The sequence below is a fragment of the Terrapene carolina genome, unplaced genomic scaffold (genome assembly GCF_002925995.2).
Source record: "Terrapene carolina triunguis isolate 2854851 unplaced genomic scaffold, T_m_triunguis-2.0 Scaffold402, whole genome shotgun sequence".
Lineage (NCBI taxonomy): Eukaryota > Metazoa > Chordata > Testudines > Emydidae > Terrapene > Terrapene triunguis.
The window spans coordinates 869,258-890,465 of NW_020664753.1; the positions used below are offsets into that span (position 1 = coordinate 869,258).

The 21,208-nt window shown below is 40.0% G+C and overlaps 1 protein-coding gene across 1 annotated transcript in view; it reads left to right on the top strand.

Annotated features, from left to right (window-relative positions):
* The window catches only part of ERCC6 (ERCC excision repair 6, chromatin remodeling factor), a 79,781-nt gene that overhangs the window by 17,193 nt on the left and 41,380 nt on the right, over positions 1-21,208 (top strand). Inside the window, exons 5-6 of the mRNA XM_024210341.2 lie at positions 11,101-11,229; positions 17,019-17,177. Coding sequence (XP_024066109.1) covers positions 11,101-11,229; positions 17,019-17,177 — 288 coding nt within the window. The remainder of the gene's footprint in view (positions 1-11,100; positions 11,230-17,018; positions 17,178-21,208) is intronic.

Genomic DNA, 21,208 nt, shown 5'->3' on the forward strand with positions numbered 1-21,208 from the left:
AAAAAAGCCTCATCCACCTCTTCTTCCTGGTTAGGTGATCTGTAGTAGGTAATGGAATAAGACAAATGTTTCAACCTTCCCATATACTTGACTCATTGAAATCTTGTATATAGGCTACTTTGAAGCCTTTCTTTTTTTTTTTTTTTTTTTTTTTTTTAAGATTAATGGTAATTTTTGCCATTATTTTTCTTAATTGAAAGTTTCTTCTGCTACAGAGAATTCCACTGTGAATTTCCCTCTTTCAGAATGATGGCCATCTCCCATTGTTCTCAAAGGAAGTGAGGCTAAAAATGCCCTTAGTAAAGATGTCCTCTTTAAATTGGCCACTATGAAGGACATAGGGCTGATCTGTAATTTATGTGACCTGATTATTTAGATAGCTACTGTAAAAGTACTAGGTCAAAGCGCACCACGTAACCTTTAGTATCGGGTAGCCGGGTTCACCCTGTGCTCTAGCCTGCTGCAAATTACGCCACAGCTTGCTGTGCACTAACTCTGTATAGACATGCCCTTGCTCTCTCTAGAAAGGTGGGGGACAAGCAGTTGTCAGGGACTGTATGTGAGGAACCGGATGACACAATCAGGCCTTGCAGCAGGGTTCTGAAGTAGTTGGGCCTTCCAGGGGGATGGTAAGCATAAGGTGAGATCAGGGCCGGCTCTGGCTTTTTTGCCGCCCAAAGCAAAAAAAAAAAAAAAAAAATCAGGGCAGCCAGAACGGCAAAGCAAAAAAAAACAAAAAACAAACCTGCGGTGCGGCAGGAGCAGCAAAGCAGAGGAAAAAAAAAAACCTGCGGGGCGGCAGGAGCCAGGGTGCAGGGGGACTCCCTGCACTGCAGACGTGCCCCAGCTAGCGGAGGGGAGAGGGAGGGAGCGGGGAGAGAGAGAAGGGGGGCGGCCAGGGCTTCAGCGGGGCGCTCGCCACACGGCCCCGACCGCCGCGCCGCCTGCCGGGAGGGCACCGCGCCGCTCCGGTCGGCGGGGAGGGAAGGACGCAGGCTGCCCAGCTGGGCTTGCTACAGACCTGGCACCAGCTGGGGCAGATGGAGCGTGCAGCCCGCTCCCAGCAGGGCGCTCCCCGCCTCCGCCCCCTACAGGGCGGCCGGATCGGCCAACCAAAAAAAAAAAAAGCCGCCGTGCCGCCCTAGGATTGGGCGGAATGCCGCCCCGTAGAATTGCCACCCCAAGCACGAGCTTGCTCTGCTGGTGCCTGGAGCCGGCCCTGGGTGAGATAGACACCTATTTAGACTGTTTTATTGTTTTTAAATCCTTTTACTCTTCTGCTTTTCTGTGTTCCTACTGTTAAGATTAAACAGTACTTTAAGAAAGCTGCTTGGGCACTCTGCTGTACACTGGTCACAGCTCCTGAAGGGAAAGCTTGCAGGTGTCGAGTCCAGTTGGACTTACTGAGAAATTGTAGTTAGTACACAGGAAGCTTTAGCCTAAGACTCTAGGAGCAAGAGAATCGTGAGATTCCAATACAAGAGGTAAAGGTTGAGGGCTTGTCATCTGAGGTGGTGCACTGAGAGGGATCAGAGGTGTCAGGAGGTGCAGCTAGCCCTGTAATCTTGACAGCCACTGCCTCTATTCCAGGGGTAGGCAACCTATGGCACGTGTGCCAAAGGTGGCACGCAAGCTGATTTTCAGTGGCACTCGCACTGCCCAGGTCCTGGCCACCAGTCCAGGGGGCTCTGCATTTTAATTTAATTTTAAATGAAGCTTCTTAAACATTTAAAAAATCTTATTTACTTTACATACAACAATAGTTTAATTATATTTTATAGACTTATATGTATTAAATGTTAAAATGTATTACTGGCACGCGAAACCTTAAATTAGAGGTTACAGACCCCTGCTCTATTCATTCCTAATAGAAATGAAGCCTAGCTGTCCTTAGGGAAGATGTTGGTTCAAGATAGCATATGTGAAAATGATTATTAACTGGAAAAAGTTCCAATTGCAGAATCGTTATTATTGGTGGGGATGCCTTGGCTAGAAAGAACTTTTACTTTCAGATCCCAGATTGAGAGAGCAGAGCTGGAATTGATAAGACAATAGGCATGGAATCACATGATGTCACTTTTTTCAAAGTAAAACCACATGTTAGTTATATAATTCTTCTGTATGGGGATTTCAATAGGGGATTAATCTGAGCGATGTCCATAGGGCCAAAGACATGCTTTTTTGTAGGCTGTGCTAAAGTATTAATAAATGTATTAATCGGTAAAATATTTACTACTTTATTGAATGAAGCTGTACTCTTCCATTAAATTAGGTCAATATTAAATCATTTTTAATTCAGTGTTTTCATCAAGAGTAATTTATTTTGATTGAAAGTTTTAATATGATTCACAGTTTAAATTCATTCAAACAGATTTTTTTAATAATGTTAAGATTGTGACAATTTATCCTTAGCAAAGTCATATCATAGACTACATTTCTTTCAGTTGCTAAAGTTACAATAAAAGCTTAAATGAATTTTAGAAATATCAATAACTGTAATTGCCACCAAAACATTCCATCTCTTAAAAATTTCATAGCTACAGTTATTGTGGCTGTTAAACTGCAGCTGTCCACATTGACATTTTTACGTTGATACCCCCAGGTAATCTTCATTATGGGAAATGCTACTAGAAAATAAAATGCAATGAATTAAGAAGCATATTAAGAATGCCTTGTAAATGAGAGCAAATAACATTTCTGTCTAGTTCTATGTCAGTTTTTAGTTTTGGATACAAATGACTGGATGAGATTTCAGTAAATTTTACCCCCGAGAAAGGAGGGAAAAATCCTTTAGGAGTACTTAACGGAACTGTAGTTTAGGGCTAGATGCTGAGTAAAGTGCTGTGCTTTGTAAGGCAGAAAACAAGTCTTAAATGTAAAACTTTTTGAGGAGTGGGAGTTGAATGGATTGTCCTGCATCAGAGTGAAAGTATTGTGGTGTTGAAGTCTGATAATTAGCCAGGTGTAGTACTGCTATGACCTTCTAGATCAAGAGACCATTTCCAAAGTGGAAGTTTGGGTTCTTTCAATAAACAGGTCAAGTATGTGAGTGTTCTGGGCTTTTTTTTCTTCAGAAGGTTACTTTGAGGAAGCAGGAGGCCTAATTCTATGAAGCAAGATGTAATCAGTAGTGAGGAAGAGAGGAAATGTAGTTACAGAATTGAGCATGCATGCCTCTGTGACTTTAAGTGTATTATCTTGTGTAAAAAAACTGGCTTAGGGTATGTCTACACTACAGGATTAATCCGAATTTAGATAATTCGAATTTGGGAAACAGGTTGTATAAATTCGATTGTGCTCGGCCACACTAAGCACATTAATTCGGTTTTTAACAACATTAATTCGGTGGTGTGCGGCCACACTACCCCATTACTTTAATCACAGTAATTCGGTGGTGTGCGGCCACACTAACCCTAATTCGAATTAACAAAATCGATTTAGGCGCTACTCCGCTCGTCGAGGTGGAGTACAGAAATCGATTTTAAGTGCCCTTTAATTCGAATTAACTGGCTCTGTAGTGTGGACGGGTGAAGGGTTAATTCGGATTAACGCAGCTAAATCCGAATTAAAGTCGTAGTGTAGACCAGGCCTTAGTTCGTATGATCATGTTCACTTCTAGTGGCTATAATTGGAGACTAGAACAGCTTGCAACCTACATCCACTCCAGTTTATTTTACAATAGCACCCAAAGCCCCCAGTCAGGGCTTGGGGCCTGTTGTGCAGACACATAGGGAAGTACTATCCCACCCTGAGGCGATTAAAATCTAAATTTTTAAGACAAGGCACAACAAGTAAGAGTAACAAACAATAAGAGAGGATTAGGATAAGAGGCTGCTAATATCTATAACCTCCCAGTTCTGAATCAGCTCTAAGAGGTAGGTTTGTTTTTTTAAAGTAAAAATATAAATGTGTCGTCATTGCCCACTGACCCTCATTCTAATAATTATTGGCTAAAGAGTTTGTCAGTTTCTGTAGTAGAGTCTCATAGTTCTGGTGCTGAAGATCCTGGGTTCGATCCCTACTAACAGACAGGGTGTCTTTATGTTGTCGCAGTTCATTACACTTAAACTACAGCTCTCTTAAGGCAGAGATGCCTAAAGTTAGGCCTATGGAGTCCTAAAATGCTGTCTCCTTTTCCTTGTAACTGTAATTGTTCAGAAGATACAAATACAAATAAATATTGGTACTGTGCATTTTTATTTGTAAAGTTTATATACATTTATATACAAAACTTGTTGGATCTGTCAAACTCTTGGCAAGTAAACGTCTTTAGGTTTTCTTGTATCGTTCTCCTGAACAATCTGAAGCATCTTACAAAATGAAAAGATACCTCTCATCAACAGTCACTTTTGAAGTTTTTTTTATTATGATGGGTTTCCCTTCAGAAATAAGTCCAGAGTGGCATGGTGTTGTTTTTAATTGAATTTAACTATAACTTGGGGATCTTTGCTTTTCTTCATTTATTGGGTTTAAATTACCAAGCACTTACGTTATGGAGTTTGTCACTATTACAGTATCTGTATCTGGGGAAATTCATAGGGTATGTCTTCACTACCCGCCATATCGGCGGGTAGCAATCGATTTATCCGGGATCGATATATCGCGTCTCGTTAAGATGCGATATATCGATCCCCGAACGTGCTCACCGTCGACTCCGGAACTCCACCAGAGTGAGCGACGGTAGCGCAGTCGACAGGGGAGCCGCGGCCTTCAATCCCGCGCCGTGTGGACCCCAGGTAATTCGATCCAAGATACTTTGACTTCAGCTACGCTATTCGCGTAGCTGAAGTTGCGTATCTTGGATCGATTTCCCCACCCAGTGTAGACCAGCCCATAGAGTCAGAGGTCATCTTTACAGAGATTTTTTGCTTCTACAGTGCTTCCTTGCCATCTGTGTCTCCATGGCAGCCACCAATGCTTTCTTTTCAGATGCTTCCGGGGGGTGAATTTCCATTCCATATTGTGCAAATTAATTAGGTGGTGCATTTCCCATAGATTTCCAGAGGACAACATGGGAGATAGCTCTCTGCCCACAGAGCTCAGTCCCTATCAAGCACACATAGGGTATGTCTACACAGGGATAAATATTCCATGGTTGGCCTGGGTCAGCTGGCTCAGGCTCTGGGGCTGAAAAATTGCTGTGTAGACTTTCAGGCTCAGTCTGGAGCCTGAGCTCTGGGATCCTGCGAGGGTGGTTGGTCCCAGAGCTTGGGATCCAGCCCGAACCCAGACATCTACATGGCAATGTTTAGCCCTGCAAGCCCAAGCCCTGTGAACCCGAGTCAGCTGACTTGGGCCAGTGGTGGCCATGCCTTGGGGCTTTTATCCCCTTGTAGATGTGCCCATGGGCAGGTAGTCAGGGTTGGAAAGGCTTCCCTTTTCTACACCTCCCGACCTGTGTGTGTCTGATAGAGTTCCCTGAGTTCATGGAAGTGCAAATGGCTATTGGCCCCAAAGAATTCAGTCAAAAATATCAAGACATGAAAACTGAATTGCTTTTTTCCCTGGCCAGGTCAGCATTTACATACCATCTCTCTCCTACCCAGGGAGAGTCAGTGATTGAAACGCTTCATAATTTCAGAGGTGTAAATTAAAAAAAGAAAATGCTGAAACATTACCTTTCCATTAAGACCTTCTCTTAGACAGAGCATCCTGACTGCTCTTTAAAATGACAACGCCAAGATGCAAATGAAGATGTATTCCAGTTCACTCTCTGAATACACCTTTCATTCCAAGCTCAAGTGCGTAATTGTCTGCATCAGTCTCTCTGAGGTTTGTGCTACTAACTGCATGTATTTCATCTGCTAGGACATACCAATTAAATCCACTCATATAGACATAAAAAGTCAGATCAGAAAAGTACCACCAAATGTCTCCGTTTAGCAGATGAGAATAATCGGTAAGGGATTCTTAGCTGTCTAAAAAAGAGAACATATTGTGCTACAGAAGTGTAAACTATATTAAACACTCAGCTTGGTTCCTGAATATATTTTTTAAAATCATATTGTGCTCATTACTGTGCTTCTGTTGTGGAATTTCTTTCTTGGGTATTGAAATAAATGGAATATGAGCTTGCTATCTAAATTCACTCCTATATTAAGAATGATTTAACTGCATGATGTATGGTTTTTCCACTACTTTTGCAGACTGAGGCTGCTCCTGGGTCAGTGATAACTGATCATATGAAAAATAAAGAGATTTCTCAGTAAGGTTGCTGAGAATTTCAAGCAGCATGTTATGTGATACATTAACATCTGTATTTCTTTTGTTGCTCAGTTATCCTAGTAAGGCCTAACCTGGGGTTAGTAAGGAATTTTCCCACCCCATATACTACATTGTACAATTGATTAGGTACAGTGAACTGCTTCTGGCTTGCATCAGATATTTGTCACTGCCGGGGAAAGGATACTGAACTGTATGGCCTGTCTGAGCTATTATGGCAAACCGTATGTTTCTATCCTTTCATTACAATTAAAACAAGTTGCTGCATAACTTCATTATTTACTTTTAAAGTATCATGGACTATTGTATCTCAAATGTCCCTTAATACAGTGTCTTAGCATTATGTTCACAGGGTTTCTTAATACATATGGTAACCTAATACCAAGCTTTGGAAAATGTTGATAATATTGGAGACAGTTACAAAGTGCAGCCATTTCATATAAACTTGGTACTAATGAAAGCTACAATGACCTGTGGAGGAGATGTAGCACCAAATTCTTTTAATACTAGTTTCTTGTAGTGTAACACTTGAATAACATAACAGATACAAAGTTTGCAAAAGAGAAACATTCCCAAAGAAAAATAAACTGCATAATGCACCAACTCAGACTGTGGACATTAAATTATTTGGTACCTAGAAATTTAGCAGACTTAACCAATATAGTCCAGGCCTCTTTTACAAAATACATTTGTGTAATCTGAGACATCTGGCTTCCAAATATTCCATGGCCAAACATGACTCCTTGCAGTGCTGAGCACTTGCAGCTTTCAGTGACTTCCATTGGATGTGGTATCCTTATGGCTGCTCCTTGATCACATTCTCCAGTATGCATGAGAGGGTGCTATATTTCTTCCCAGAGGAGAATAAACTTTCATTACTTCTTAGTGGTGATTCATATTGGAAGGATAAAATTAGAGATTGGGTCCTTCCTTATCCAAATTACTGCTCAGTTTGCCAACTACGTAAGACATTGATTTAAAAGCCACTGAGATGCATTTCCCTTCTATTTGTGCCCCTGCAGTCAGTATTGAGGCAATGTAAGGTATTTAGTATGATTATGACAGTGTTTCCTTCTCTGTTTGACTTTTCTTGGTGATATTTTTTTCTGGGTAGACTAATTTAATCAACAAATTCAGACCCATGTCTCCCTCCCCACAGGTCCCTTCCACCCCTACATTCTATGATTTGTCAGCATTTATCAGATTTTACCATCGATTAACCATTAATTTGGGGGTAATTGCATAAACTGTGAGTGGTAGCTCATCACTGTAGAAGGCAACAGAAAAATCCCAAATATATTCACTGTGTGATTATGAAATACAGCATTTCCTCAGCATTTTTAGACAGGGTGGGGGAAAGTACATGTGCTAGTGGCTGTAGAAAATACCTAAACGAGTCAGAGTTCATCTGTCATATGTGCATGACTATTTAAAGGAGTGCAGGGAAAGAATGTTACTTATTTTTTTTAAGTAACTTCTTCTGTGTCTTGCTTTTTAAACTAATCAGGGGTGTAAACACTTTATTTCATGGAATGTGGCCAAATGAGACCGTTTAGGAGCTTGCTTATAAATATTTGTAACCCACTTAATTTTTGGTTAGAAAACTGTTAGTATGAAGACCTCAGCTATTCATTTCCCCCCATATTCTCATTGTTTTGCATATACCTCTTCATTTCTCATTTAATGTCTGTCTCTTCTCATAAGTTTTGTTCTTACAGGCTTATAGCCTCTATACAGTGGAGCCAAAGTGCTTTACTAATGGAGCTGGCCTCAGCAAAACTGACCAGCATCATGTGGCACTGGTCAGTTTCACAATCCAGCCATCTCCCTAGGTAATTAATTGATGCATAGATGGCAGTAGTCATCCATGTTGTTGCTCTGCATAGTCGAAGTTACAGGTTTATTGCTGAGTTCCCTAGAAATAGGCTGTAAGGGAGTTCTGGGAAGGTAACAGTTTTCTAGTTGGAAAACTACTACAGAGCAATGTCCTTGTCCCTTAATTCAGACTGTTTAAAGTTCATTTGAGAGCATAGTGATTGTCTGGTTTAACCCACATAGTTGCTATTAGGGCTCTTGAATGAACTCTTGCAGAAAAATGATAAGACAAAAACACCACATCACCTGTGGGTGAACACTTTTCACAAAGTGATCACTCTATAGCTGACTTCTCAGTCCTCATCCTCAAAGGAAACCTGCACAACACTTTCAAAAGACAAGCCATGGAGCTTAAATTCATAACTTTGCTAGACTAAAAATCATGGACTGAATAGAAACACTGGATTTATGGCTTATTAGAACAATCTATAACCCCTGACAACCTGTCCCCCTCCCCACCCAGCTTAGTTTCCCCCCCTCTTCCTTTTTTCCCTATGACTGGAGGGGTGTTAACATGCCACTTCACCTTGAGTGGTCCCTTGAAATGTGTTAACTACTTATGCTAAACAGTCTTTTCCACCTTGTATTTAGCTGTGAGACTCTGATGCCAGGTCTACACTACAGACTTTTCTATCAGTATAACTACATCATTCAGGGGTGTGAAAAATCCCTACCTTTGAGTGACATAGTTATACCAACCTAACCCTCGTCAGTGTGGACAGTGCTGTCAATGGGAGAGCTTCTTCTGTTGCACAGCTACTGTCTTTGGGAGGTGGATTAACTTAGCCAACAGGAGAAGCTTTCCTGTTAAGGTAGTAGAGTCTTCACTAAAGCGGCACAGCTGCATCACTGTACATGTAGACCAAACCCTACGTTTCCTAGACCTAAAGAAGAGCTCTGTGGAAGCTCGAAAGCTTGTGTCTCACCAACAGAAGTTGGTCCAATAAAAGATATTATCTCACCCCCTTTGTCACACTTACGCTTGAAATACAATACGCTTTGCATAATTCTGTATAATAAGATGTTTAAGAGAAAAAATAAGCATTATAGTGAAGAAAGGAAGGATGAATTTCAGAAGAGGTGTGTAAATATCCTTCAGATTATCAATATCTCTTTAATCCATCACCCTGTTGTGATGAAATTGAAAATAAATAAACCCTGTTATTCCATTATCTTGCAGTAATTTTTTTCTGCTATTACACCTGTCTAGTCAACAGAGGGAGCCTGAGCTAACTAAAAATTTACGTGTTAATATTCCCTCTAGTAAACCTTAAGAGCTTAAATGTTAGTTGGGGGCAGAAATTGCACTGTTTGTTCAGCTGTAATATTTATGCATCATAGAAAGCAGAGATGTAAAGATCTATTGGGTCCCATCTTGTCCATCTCCTATTGTGCCATTGTAGAATTGTTCTAGAGAGTATATTCTCCAGTCTAGAGTTGAATGATTCAAGAGCTGAGACATCCAGCGCTTCACTGGGGAGACTGTTGCACAGCATAATAGCTCTCACTGTTAAGACGCTTATCCTAGTATTCAGCCTAAATTTTCCTTCGCTCATTTTCATCCTTTTGCTACTATTTACAACCTCTTGGACCATCCTAAACAATTCATCTCTCTGCTTGTTTGCTTACATTTCTCAAATACTTGTAGGCTACTATTATATCCACCTTCTCCCCCGAAGTCATCATTTAGCTCTACATATTTGGTTATTTGAATCTATCCCTCCACTTCATAATAGTTTTTGCAGTGAGGTATATAGTTTCCTGTGTGATATATACTTAAGATGGGCAGTAGAGTATTTGCATGTTTCAAAGGGGAAAACTGCAGATTCTGGGGGGGGGGGGCAGAATTTCACCAGGCACAGACTTTCCTGCTAACCAGTTTTTCAAAAGGCTATAAGGAAATACTCCTCTCGTTATCTGGTTCTTACAGTATGTGGTAACCTTTTATTAACTGAAATATTGATGACTGCTTTTGTGCCGTGCCTCCAGAGCAGCAGCATGATAGCACATTTTCCATCTGTCCCACAGCTATACCACCTTATGTGAAAATTCTCTGAATGTGCAAGCTTAGCACAGTTAGATCTGATAGCACTTGGATGAGAGACTTCCCAGGACAGCCTAAAAGCTACATGAAGTGGTGTTAGTTTTTCAGTACTCTTCCTACTCAGTCAATATTGAATCAGTTTCTCCCAGCCTGGAGATTGGGGAACACTATGCTATTGGAAGTGCATATTTTGAATAAGACAAAAACCCAAGATGCTAACTACTTTGGGTATTAAAGATCTTTTCTCGGTTTTCATAAGAGAAGTGAGAACCCCAGTGACTTCTCCAAGTTCCGACTTGGATAATTACACTGCCTACCTGAAATCTCTCTGTAATTTCAAATTACTATGATCATTTCCTGCCTTAAAATGTAAGTGTTGAACAGCTAAAGGATAGATAGCATATAAGGTGACATGGGCTTTTTCTGGGTAAAAGGAGCTATGTAAATAATATTTTGCGTAAAACTTTCAAAAGCACATAAGATTCATTTTTAAAAGTGACTTTGGCTCTGAAGTGCCTAAATCCTGTTGACTTTCACTGAGATTTAGGCTTCTAAATTGCTCAGGCTCTTTTGAAAATGTTATCCTTAGATATATGGAAAGAATGGAGTCAGAGTTTATAGAAAACTGTAATTAAACACTTCAGTAACATTGAAGACAATAGTGAAATGCATGAACACATGGAGACAATTAAGATGTCCACATGCAACTTTTGGTATTTCCTAATTTTTGTGCGCTTAACCATGTAATCTTAACATTCTCTTAGGTGGATTATTATTTAATCCTGTAAAGAGATTTCATGATATACAAAAGCTGTGTTTTTTTGGGAGCAGAAACACTGTAGACATTTTTCCATTTTCTAATTTATCTTGGGTTTTCCACTTGCTGCATAGATCAGTTTACTTTCATGTTGTATTTTGTAATCACAGTAATTGAATGGTGAATCTTAATGTCATTATAGGAGATGGCATAAACAACGATTGAAGGACAAAGAGAAATGTCGAATGGCAGAAGAAGATTCTGATGAAAGTGACGCTGAATTTGATGAGGGTTTTAGAGTACCAGGATTTCTCTTCAGAAAGCTTTTTAAGTAGGTATCATATACTTTTAAAATATTGTACAGACTGTTTATGCAAATAAATAGTTTTTAGCTGTCATTTCCAAGTACCCTATCCTGTACTCAGATGAATAATCCCTGTGGCTTCTATTAAAAAATAGATGGATAATAAATGATTAAGTGACTATGGGGAATATCTATATATCAGCTAATCTAGTGGTAAAAGAAAGATTTAAGAACGGATTTTCATTGTAAAGAACACTTTCTGTTCTTGGCAATGCTAATGTTTACCTGGGGTATGGAGTGGAAGGAAACTTTATTTTTTTAAACTTGAAGATTAGCATACAGTGGCTGCAGCTGCTTTAGTTGTGGTGCATAAAAATTAGGAAAATGTTCACTTGTGTGATGGGAAGAGAGAGAGTTAAATACTTGGCAAAAACTGTGGGCAAGTCTCATCTTGAGAGAACTATTTTATAATCTATGTTAATTTTATTAAACTGCTATTTAATCTTAGACTAGATAAAATGCTCAGACATGTTAAGGTTGCAGTCTTGTACCCTACGTGGGGTGTAGACCTGCTGCAGGATTAATAGTACCCTCTGTATGTTAGAACATTTTGTCCAGTCTGATTTTAAATAATCAGACTGGACATGACTGTCCATCTTTCATTTCTGTGATAACCATGATGCTGAATGTAAATGTTGAGGGACACTTAGAAATCATTCAGCCTGGGCTCTTCTGTATAAGTCAATTTGTGTATCATAGAATATCAGGGTTGGAAGGGACCTCAGGAGGTCATCTAGTCCAACCCCCTGCTCAAAGCAGGACCAATCCCCAGACAGATTTTTGCCCCAAATTGCCCCCTCAAGGATTGAACTCACAACCCTGGGTTTAGCAGGCCAGTGCGCAAACCACTGAGCTATCCCTCCCCCTAAAGGCAATGCCAATAAGGCAGCTGACGAGTCAACTCATTACATAACTTCCCTTTGACTTTCATGCAATATTGATTTGAGTGTAGCTGTGGCTGGTGGTGTTCTGCACAGTAGGAAGACCATCTCCTCCCTGGAAAGATTAACTTTAAATCCTAGTAATTAATTAAAAAAAAAAATTTAGCTCTATAGATGGCTATTCTTTGTAATAGACATTGCATGGTATCCATTTAATCAGGAACAGTTAGTTTTATAACCTCAAAGAAATTACTACTTTTGTCCCACAGTTCCTCAGAATTAAAGAGCCAGCTCTGAAAGAGTAATTGAATAAATATTTGGTTGACAAGACCCTCGTCAGCCAATGTATTGTCTCGAATTGTTTATACAAAGAAATCCTCCTTAAAAACAGATCCAATTGAGGCAGGCAACTAAAAATTAATCTTAGCGATATAAGCCTCACTAATGAAGGGTATCCCTGCAAGCATGAGTCAGTTGGCAAAACTTCCTAAGTGGTTAAAAAGATCAATTGAGTTGAATGATTTGTCTGACTTGTAAGTTAAATGTTCAAGTCTCCTATGTATGAAGGCTCTCAGTCAATAGGCATTAAACTTTGAGTTCTGACCAAATTTGAGTACAAAGATGGCTGAATATTGACCTAAGGAAGCCTACAGTTGTAAATTCTACATGATGCTTTCTGACACTGTTTAATCGAATCCAAAACACATTTGCTCCCTTTGGTAGTAATATCTGATCTTTTAACTTTTTCAGTAAACTGTTTAAGCAATATAATGCTTCCTCACCATCTATTACTGTCTGCTCTTCAGAAGGTATAGTTAGATGAACTGTGTTCCTGCTGCTTAATATAGTGATGGAACCAGGTTTCAGGAATGCCAGTATAAGAACAAAACAAAAACTGGTGAGCAGGATTGCTTTTAATAAAGGCTAAGATTTTGACATGGATATTTTTATTAAAAGTCACGGACAGGATGCGGGCAATAAACAAAATCACGGAAATGTACACAAGGCCAGCATTAGAGAGTAGCAAGCAGAGCAATTGCCCGTGGACCCATGCCACAGGGAGCCCTGTGAAGCTATATTACGGGTGGTGGGGCTCCAGCTGAAGCCCTAGGCAGTGGGGTTCAGGCTTTGGCTGAAGCCCGAGCCCTGCCTCCCGGGGCTGAATTACTGGAATTTTGAGGAAGTTGCGGCAGTCTTGTAAAATCTCAGATCCGTGACTGACTCGTAGCCTTAAATAAAGCTATGTGACGCAGTGTACTGGCCATTTGAGGCCCCCTGCTGGTGGCCTTATGGTTCTACCACTCCCTGCCCCTGAAAAGGAGCAGTGAAGGTGGGTCCTCAAGGCATGCCTAGAAAGGCTGCAGGGAAGCAGCCAATTAGAGCACAGCAAGCTCAGTTAAAAGGAGCAGCAGGGCCTGCTGCCTGAGCATATCAGTTCTTGGCTGGGACCAGAAGTGGGAGGAAGTCCTGGGAAATGGAGAAAGTCTCTGGGCAAGGAGGCTTGGGGGAGGACCTGCTCAAGCAGGGATAATCTGGAAAAACTCTCCAGGCCAGGAGGGCTCAGAGAGACCCTGTGCAGCCAGGGAACAAGACAAATAGAACCTAAGGAGTGTAACCTAAGGTAACGGGTGAAAGTGATGGGACCAAGTGGCAAGCGGCCTGGGGAATAGCAGCAGCAACCAAGTAAATGAGGGCAACAGTGAACAGGGGGCACCGTGTGTGAGCGAGTGAGTGAGTGTGCAGGTTCACACCAACTGACAGGGAGCGCTTACGAGAGGTGAGTGCGCCCCGTCACAAGCCATAAATGTACAATTACTCTGCTATCTATGCTTCTACCTGAGAGAAGTCCTGTCTACACTGTGAGAAGTATTGTGTTGTGATACCCAATCACAACACAGTTCTTTCCAAATGCAAATAAAGCATACCTCTGTCCCACCCTGAAGATGAAAGTAAAATGTATAACTGAATCCATGCTGTAGCTGTGAAATTACAGGGCTTTGCATAATATGGTTAAAACACAATTCAATCATAGTTATGCTGGGAAGACCAAAAAGTATTTTAACTGGGTTCCCAACATGTTTTCATAATGAAGACCAGAACTTAGAAAACTAGTGCATTGAAAGCTGTCAGGATATGGGGAATTAGAATTAGTTTAGGATGATTGTATCTCACTAGAAGAGTATTAACTTGTCTCATCTCTTCCCTGTGCTGTCACTTCAGTTCTGTTTTCTCTGTTCCTGTATAAACTCTCCACTGTGTCCTGTAGTCATTAAAAGTGCTCTTCCTACTCGGGGAGGGAAACTAGTGTAAAAAATATGAGCATTTGGGAATAGTTAATATTTTTAATTAACATTTGTATGGTCACAATCATTGAATGCAGACAGAGTCAATATAAAAAATCACCACAATGCTCGTGAATCTGATAAGCAAAGGTAGAAAATAAGTTGTGAAGGAAAGCATTTTGACCTCTCTTTTACAGGGTCATATTTAACTAAAAAAACCTCATATTCCTGAAAATGTTTTACTTACTGTTTTACAATAATTCCTAAGATAACATAGCAGAGTAAAAAGAGACAGCATTTTGTGTACAGTCAGTTTTTTCCCTGTATAATGGCAAATATAAAAAAAAAAAAAAAAAAGCAGCTTGTGACAATGTTTTTAGCGTGGACACCTACTACAGTAGGATCATGTTAGCAAGAAATATGTTTAAAAACTGTACTTGCTAGACAAGTGCTAATGCTGTGAATATCCAGTATAGATGGGGCTTGATTATGTTATAAAACCGTTTACAAAACCATATAGGCAGGCCCTGTGGGCTTTGAAACCATATTTGCATCTTTGTAGTGGGAATCTTAAAACATTGTTCAGATTTAACATGGTGTGAGTTCTACTGTAATCACACCATGACTGGCTAGCAGTATGCCATTGCAGTAGGATTCTGAGATAATATCACAGGTCAGATGTCATGAAGGCGATCCAATACCCCAGTTGTGGGTGTAGAATGAAAACCTAGGTAAGAAGATAAAGCACCTATCTAAATACAGGCTTTGAAATCATTGTGAAGTGTTTTTCGTTCCTGCCTGTGGAATGGCTGTGCCTGTTGGGGGTGTCATGCAGATTAATAGTTTACCTCCTTAATGATAAGTAACATTCCAAGTATGCTTGGGAAACAACTGTTATGCTAGTCGGTCTTAATTGAAAACTGCTGTTAAGAACTACTTCTGATCTAAAATCAGTGAAAGGGGCAAAGGTATTTAACTATTTGAATCGACATTCCTTGGTAGTGTTTACATTTCAATACTCTTAAATGGCTTTCGTATCTCATTAAGGTGTCAGACCATAACACCTCTGCTATTGCTCTTGGAGAGGTTCCTAACTCCAGTTATAATTAGTAATACTGTAATTCTGCAAACCTTCCTTTCTTCATTTTTAGCTTTTTCCTTCCTGAAAAATGTTGGGTCCGTTCACACTACAAATCTTATGTTTAGGGGGATCCTTTTGTAATGCATTTGGGTCATCATCATGCTATGATGTGACCCCCTCAAGTGATAACATTTGTGGTGTTAGATGATTCTTTGATCTTCTCCTATCTTCTCAAATCCTTTTTTTCATTCTTATCTCATTTAGCCTTCCATCTGAATACCTAAGTTAAGAACCACATCCCAAATTTGTGTAATGATCAGTAAAACCGTAGTAGTCATTTATAAGGAGTTTGTAGACCTGAGTGTCTGTAGGCCAGAGTGTTCCAAAATATTCTTCATTCAAAGAAGGAAAACAGAATTACAAAAGAAAGTGTAAGAGAGTGCACTGTATGAACTGTCCCCATGCTATCAGTAGCTACATTTCTATACTCAACCTCTGCTCCACTCAACACTCATGTTACGGGGGTGGGGGAGGGAATCAGTAATGTTGGTCCTCCCTTGAATAACTAGTACACAAATGCTTCAACCGCCTTGGTATTTCCCTTTAAATGACTTATGTTTTTAAGTCTATCTTGCTTCATTTCTTTCACCCTCATGGCCTTTCAGTTTAAACTGTGTTTGTTTTTATTCACTATAATTCCTGCTTGCACTATTACGTATTGTTATAAAAAAACATGTCCTAAAATCAATTTCAATCTGGCCTCCCAACTCCGACCTTCTTGATTTTTCATTTTATATTCTTTCGTTAATCTGTGTTTAAATTGGGACGTATTCTACATGACTGTTCGTTCTGTTTCCAGTCTTTCACTTTGAATTGTAACTGCACTGGTATCCTCTTCTAGTAACACACTGCTACATCCTACTCTCTGAGACAGATCTTGTTTCTTTGCCTTCCAAAATTTTTTTGACGTCTGTCAGCTTTTTTCTTATTTAAAGAGGATGAATTCTGTTAAATGAATTTCTGGTTGTATATAAAGTAAACAAGCTTTAACAGACCTAACTGTTCATCTCTTGTAGTGGAGCATAAATCCCATGCATCACCAATTACAAGCCTAACCTTCCAATTAAGTCCAAATGGTATACCTTACTAGATGCCTACCTGTTAAAGTTCCCCCTTTCTGAAGGGATAATAAATATTTGAATGTTAGAGCAGCTTCCCAAGTTATTTCTAACAGTATTTTTAAAAATACATGAAATAAAATACCCTGTAATTACCATGTCTATCAGTTTAATTAGAAATGCTTTAGCATTGCATAAAGAATGAATTTGTCACATATAATGTCTAAATGCATCAAAAATGCATGACCTTGTAAATACAGCACTCATGTAAAACACACATGCAGCATGTTACTGTAACTAGTATTAGAACCTTGCCAAATGATTATTTCATGAGTACTTTCTGTTATGATCTGTATTATCAAACATTTGCCATGTTTTTTCCTTGTTGTTGTAGGTACCAGCAGACAGGTGTTAGGTGGCTCTGGGAATTGCACTGCCAGCAGGCAGGAGGAATTCTGGGAGATGAGATGGGATTGGGCAAGACCATCCAGATAATTGCCTTCTTGGCAGGTCTGAGCTACAGCAAGATCAGGACTCGTGGTTCAAATTACAGGCAAGTGCTCCTCTGCAGACTGTCAGTCTGTGGAGCTCAATTAATATTTCATCAGATGTATTGCTGGTGGAGGAGGGTCCTGTGAATTATTAATGACATTTCAATTACATTATTCCTTTAATTCTTTTAGTGGGGGACATCAAAGGAAATTTTTTACGAGACAATGGAGCTGTAGGGCAGGAAAAATTAAACATGTAACACTTTTAATGAATTCCAGGCATTGATGCTTCATTTTGCAGATGAGCCACACTAGATATTTTGGGTCAATACAATGTCTAAGGTTAGCTTACACAAATGGATTGTTTACAAACTCAATTACGTTAATATCAATAGTTTACACAATATGGAATTTTAAATTAGATGTAATACCTTTAGTTCCATTTATTAAATTTTACATTAAAATATTTGTTCTGGCAAGACACCAGGTGAATGCTTTACAGGAAGTAACAAGCATATTCAGGATGAAAGTCAGAGCTTCTGATGGGTAACGGAGCATCCTTGCAGAATCTTTTTTAAGACCAAAACAGATAAATCTACATCTGTGTTTTCTTCTGAAAGCCATTCTTTAGGTTGACCAGACTTCCATATCACACCCCTTATTACTCCTTCCATGTATCACTGAGTAGTACCTAAAGAAGGAATTTACTCTTATCTGTGGATGAGACAGATTACCAGAAGAAGATTCTTCTAAATCCTGGAATACCAAGTGCATGCATAATACTACTAATACTTTGTAGTTCTATAGCACCTTCTATCTTAGGATCTCAAATTACTAAATAGGATTTACTAAGAGAAGAAAATAAGTAATGAAAAGTGATTTTCAAACTGAATTAAATCTTTTCTTTGTTTAAAGAATACTTAACATGGTCGTAAATACTGTTAAAATGACTTACAAAATATAGCATCTTTCTAGAACGATCTTACCCGCAAGTAGCTTTACTAGCTGGGAAGAGGACACAAGTATAGAAAACATTGCTACCCTCCCCCACCTAGAGCTGGGCAAATAACTGATTTTTTTGGTTCACTGGGATTTCCAAAAAATCAAAAAAAAATTCACTACAACCAGAACCAAAGCCAAAAATTGTGGTAAATGTCAGCGAATCAAAAGTCAATTTTAAGTTAAATTTTAAGCATGTCATTTGACTTGAACCACTTTGTTTCTGGGCCTTTTTAAAAGTCTAGATTCACAAAACAGGAGGAGGTGGTGGTGTCTGTCCCTTCCTTTATAACTTTTTAGCCCAGTGTTTAGAGCATTCACTTGGGATATGGGAGACTCTGGTTCAAATTCCCCATCTGCCCGATGTGGAGCAGGGATTTGAGCTTGGGTCTCCTACTCACAGCAGAGTGCCCTAATCTCTGGGCTGTAGAGTAATCTAGGGCAGGTGTCTTCTCAATCTCTTCTATTGAGGCTGTTCTACTAGGTGAGCATTCTAATCACCAGGCTATAGTCATTTTTTCTCTCTCTCCCCTCCCTTCCTCCTTGCCCCCACCCACTAGTTACTATTCAAGTAATTTATACAGAGTGGAACAGCTTCAACAGGAGAGATTGAGAGAGACCTGCCCCAGAGGAACTTTGCCATCAGGTTATACAATTGGTGAAGCCCTGTAGTTATTTATTTTCCTGTGCCCTTCCGGACAATGTCAATGGACATGTTAAATTCTGTTGAGATAGGAGTGCTTCTGTTTCAGTACATGTGGCAATTTCCTAATATCGTATCCACAAAAATATGTTTACCCAATTGTCTTCAGTGCTGTCTAGTTCATGCCCCAATTTCTTTTTGAAAACAGTTTGCCTTTGCTGAGCAGTAAATACTGATATCTTCAGCTAATACTTGGAGTGCTCATGGTTCTATCACATTTCAGATGCTGTAGAGATGATCTGACCACAATTTTCTCATTGGCCTTTGTAGTTGGCGGCAGTGGTAGAGCTGCAAGTACCATAGTAGCATAATTGCTGAAACATCTGCATGGGTTTATTGGCAAAGCATGCTACTAGGAGTCAGGAAACACCCCACCCACCCCCCTTACACACACAACCCCCTGCCTCAAATTCTAATCCCAGCCAGGCCACTTACTCACTGTCTCTCTTTGAGTAATTACTTAAACTTTGTAGCCCAGGGTAATTTTGCAAAATGTTTTAAACAGTTGCTAATAGTAGTTAGCTGCAGTAGGGTTGACAACTAAGGGAGTACGAGTGTAGACAAGTACCAGCCTTGCTTGTCCTACTTTTTTCTTATTTCATATTGCAGTCATTAGTGAGCATAGTGCTTTACAGGCAAATAAAAAGAAAAAGTACACACTGAAGCTTAGTTGGCATTATTAGTTGGCTGAAGCTATGGAGAGTGTGGGAATGGTGACAGAAGTCAGGGGGAGATACTGCCTTTCTCAAGAAGAGCAAGATATAAAAGGTGCCATGACAGTGTGGGTTACTTGTTAGTAGTGTCCTTTTATTAAAAAGGTAATTACGTGTGTTTCATTTCATTGAGGGAACTGGAGTTGATAGCCTTGCAAAAATGAGTTTTGAGGAGAACTTTGAATGAGGACACGGTGAACATTAGATCTGGGAAACGTAACCAAGCTTTTCTTCCCCCTTGCTAGAGTAATCGATTCCAAGGCCAGGAGGGATCACTGTGATGATATAGTCTGACCTCCTCTGTAACACAGGCAATAGAACATCCCCAAAATCATTCCTAGAGCAGATCTTTAGAGAAACATCCAGTCTTGATTTAAAAAATTGCTAATGATGGCGAATCCACCATGACACTTGATAAATTGTACCAATGGTTAATTAATCTCACTGTTTAAAAAATTGTGAATAATTTCCAGTCTGAATGTGTCTGGCTTCAACTTCAAGCCATTGAATGGTGTTATACCTTTCTCTGCTCAATTGAAGAGCCCATTATCAAATTTTGTTCCCCATGGTAGGTACTTATAGACTATGATCAAGTCACCCTTAACTTTCTCTTAGTTAAGCTACATAGTTAGAATTCCTTGAGTCTGTCACTATCATGTGTGTTTTCTAATATTTAAATCATTCTTGTGGCTTTTCTCTGAACTCTCTCCAATTTATCAACATCCTTCTTGAATTGTGGACACTAGAACTGGAGACAGTATTCCAGCAGTGGTTACACCAGTGCCAAATACAGAGGTAAAATACCCTCTCTACGCCTCCTCAGGATTCCCCTGTTTATTCATCCAAGGATTTTATTAGCCCTTCTGGCCACAGCATTGCACTGGAAGCTCATGTTCAGCTGATTCTCCACCATGACCCACAAATCTTTTACAGAGTTGCTGTGGCCCAGGAGTGAGTCCCCTATCCTGTAAGTATGAAGTATATACTTGGCATGACGGATTTGACAGAGAGATCGGGTTTCAATAAAGACAATAATGGCTGGACCAATGTTCCTGGTAAATGTGGCCCCTACATGAGTCACCTCTATAAACCCTGGAGGCCGCATGGCTACAGGCAAGACAGGTTCACGATATCCATGTGACAGGCTCCCTCTGAGATTGCACTGCTTGGGGGAAGTCTATAGAGAATTTACAATGTAGAAAGGACTTTCAGATATCTGATTCCAATCATGGGAGGGGAAGCCCACAGAGAGGGACATTGTAATGAGGGCACTAGAAGCAAAATTTTCCAAATCGGGTGTCTTAGGTTGTGCCCTAAATAAAAGTTGCCTCATTTTCAGAGGTGCAGAGCAACCCCAGCTTCCACGAAGTAAAGATTCAGGAACCTAACTATAGACACCAAGGGTTGAAAATGCTGGCATAAGTCTCTTCAGGAATCCACACTTCACATAAATGGCCTGGAGATGAGTGCAGCGTTATATGGTGTTTGGGGTTTTGAAGATCTACAGTGAAATCTTGGCCACATTGAAATCAGTGGGAGTTTTGCCATTCACATCAATGGGACCAGGATTTCACCTCTTAGTATATCAAGAGGTGCATCTGATTCAGACTGACAGTCGGAACGCTGATAAGAGTATGATAGGGGAGGATGGCGTCTCACTTCCTGTGTTGGAAAGCCC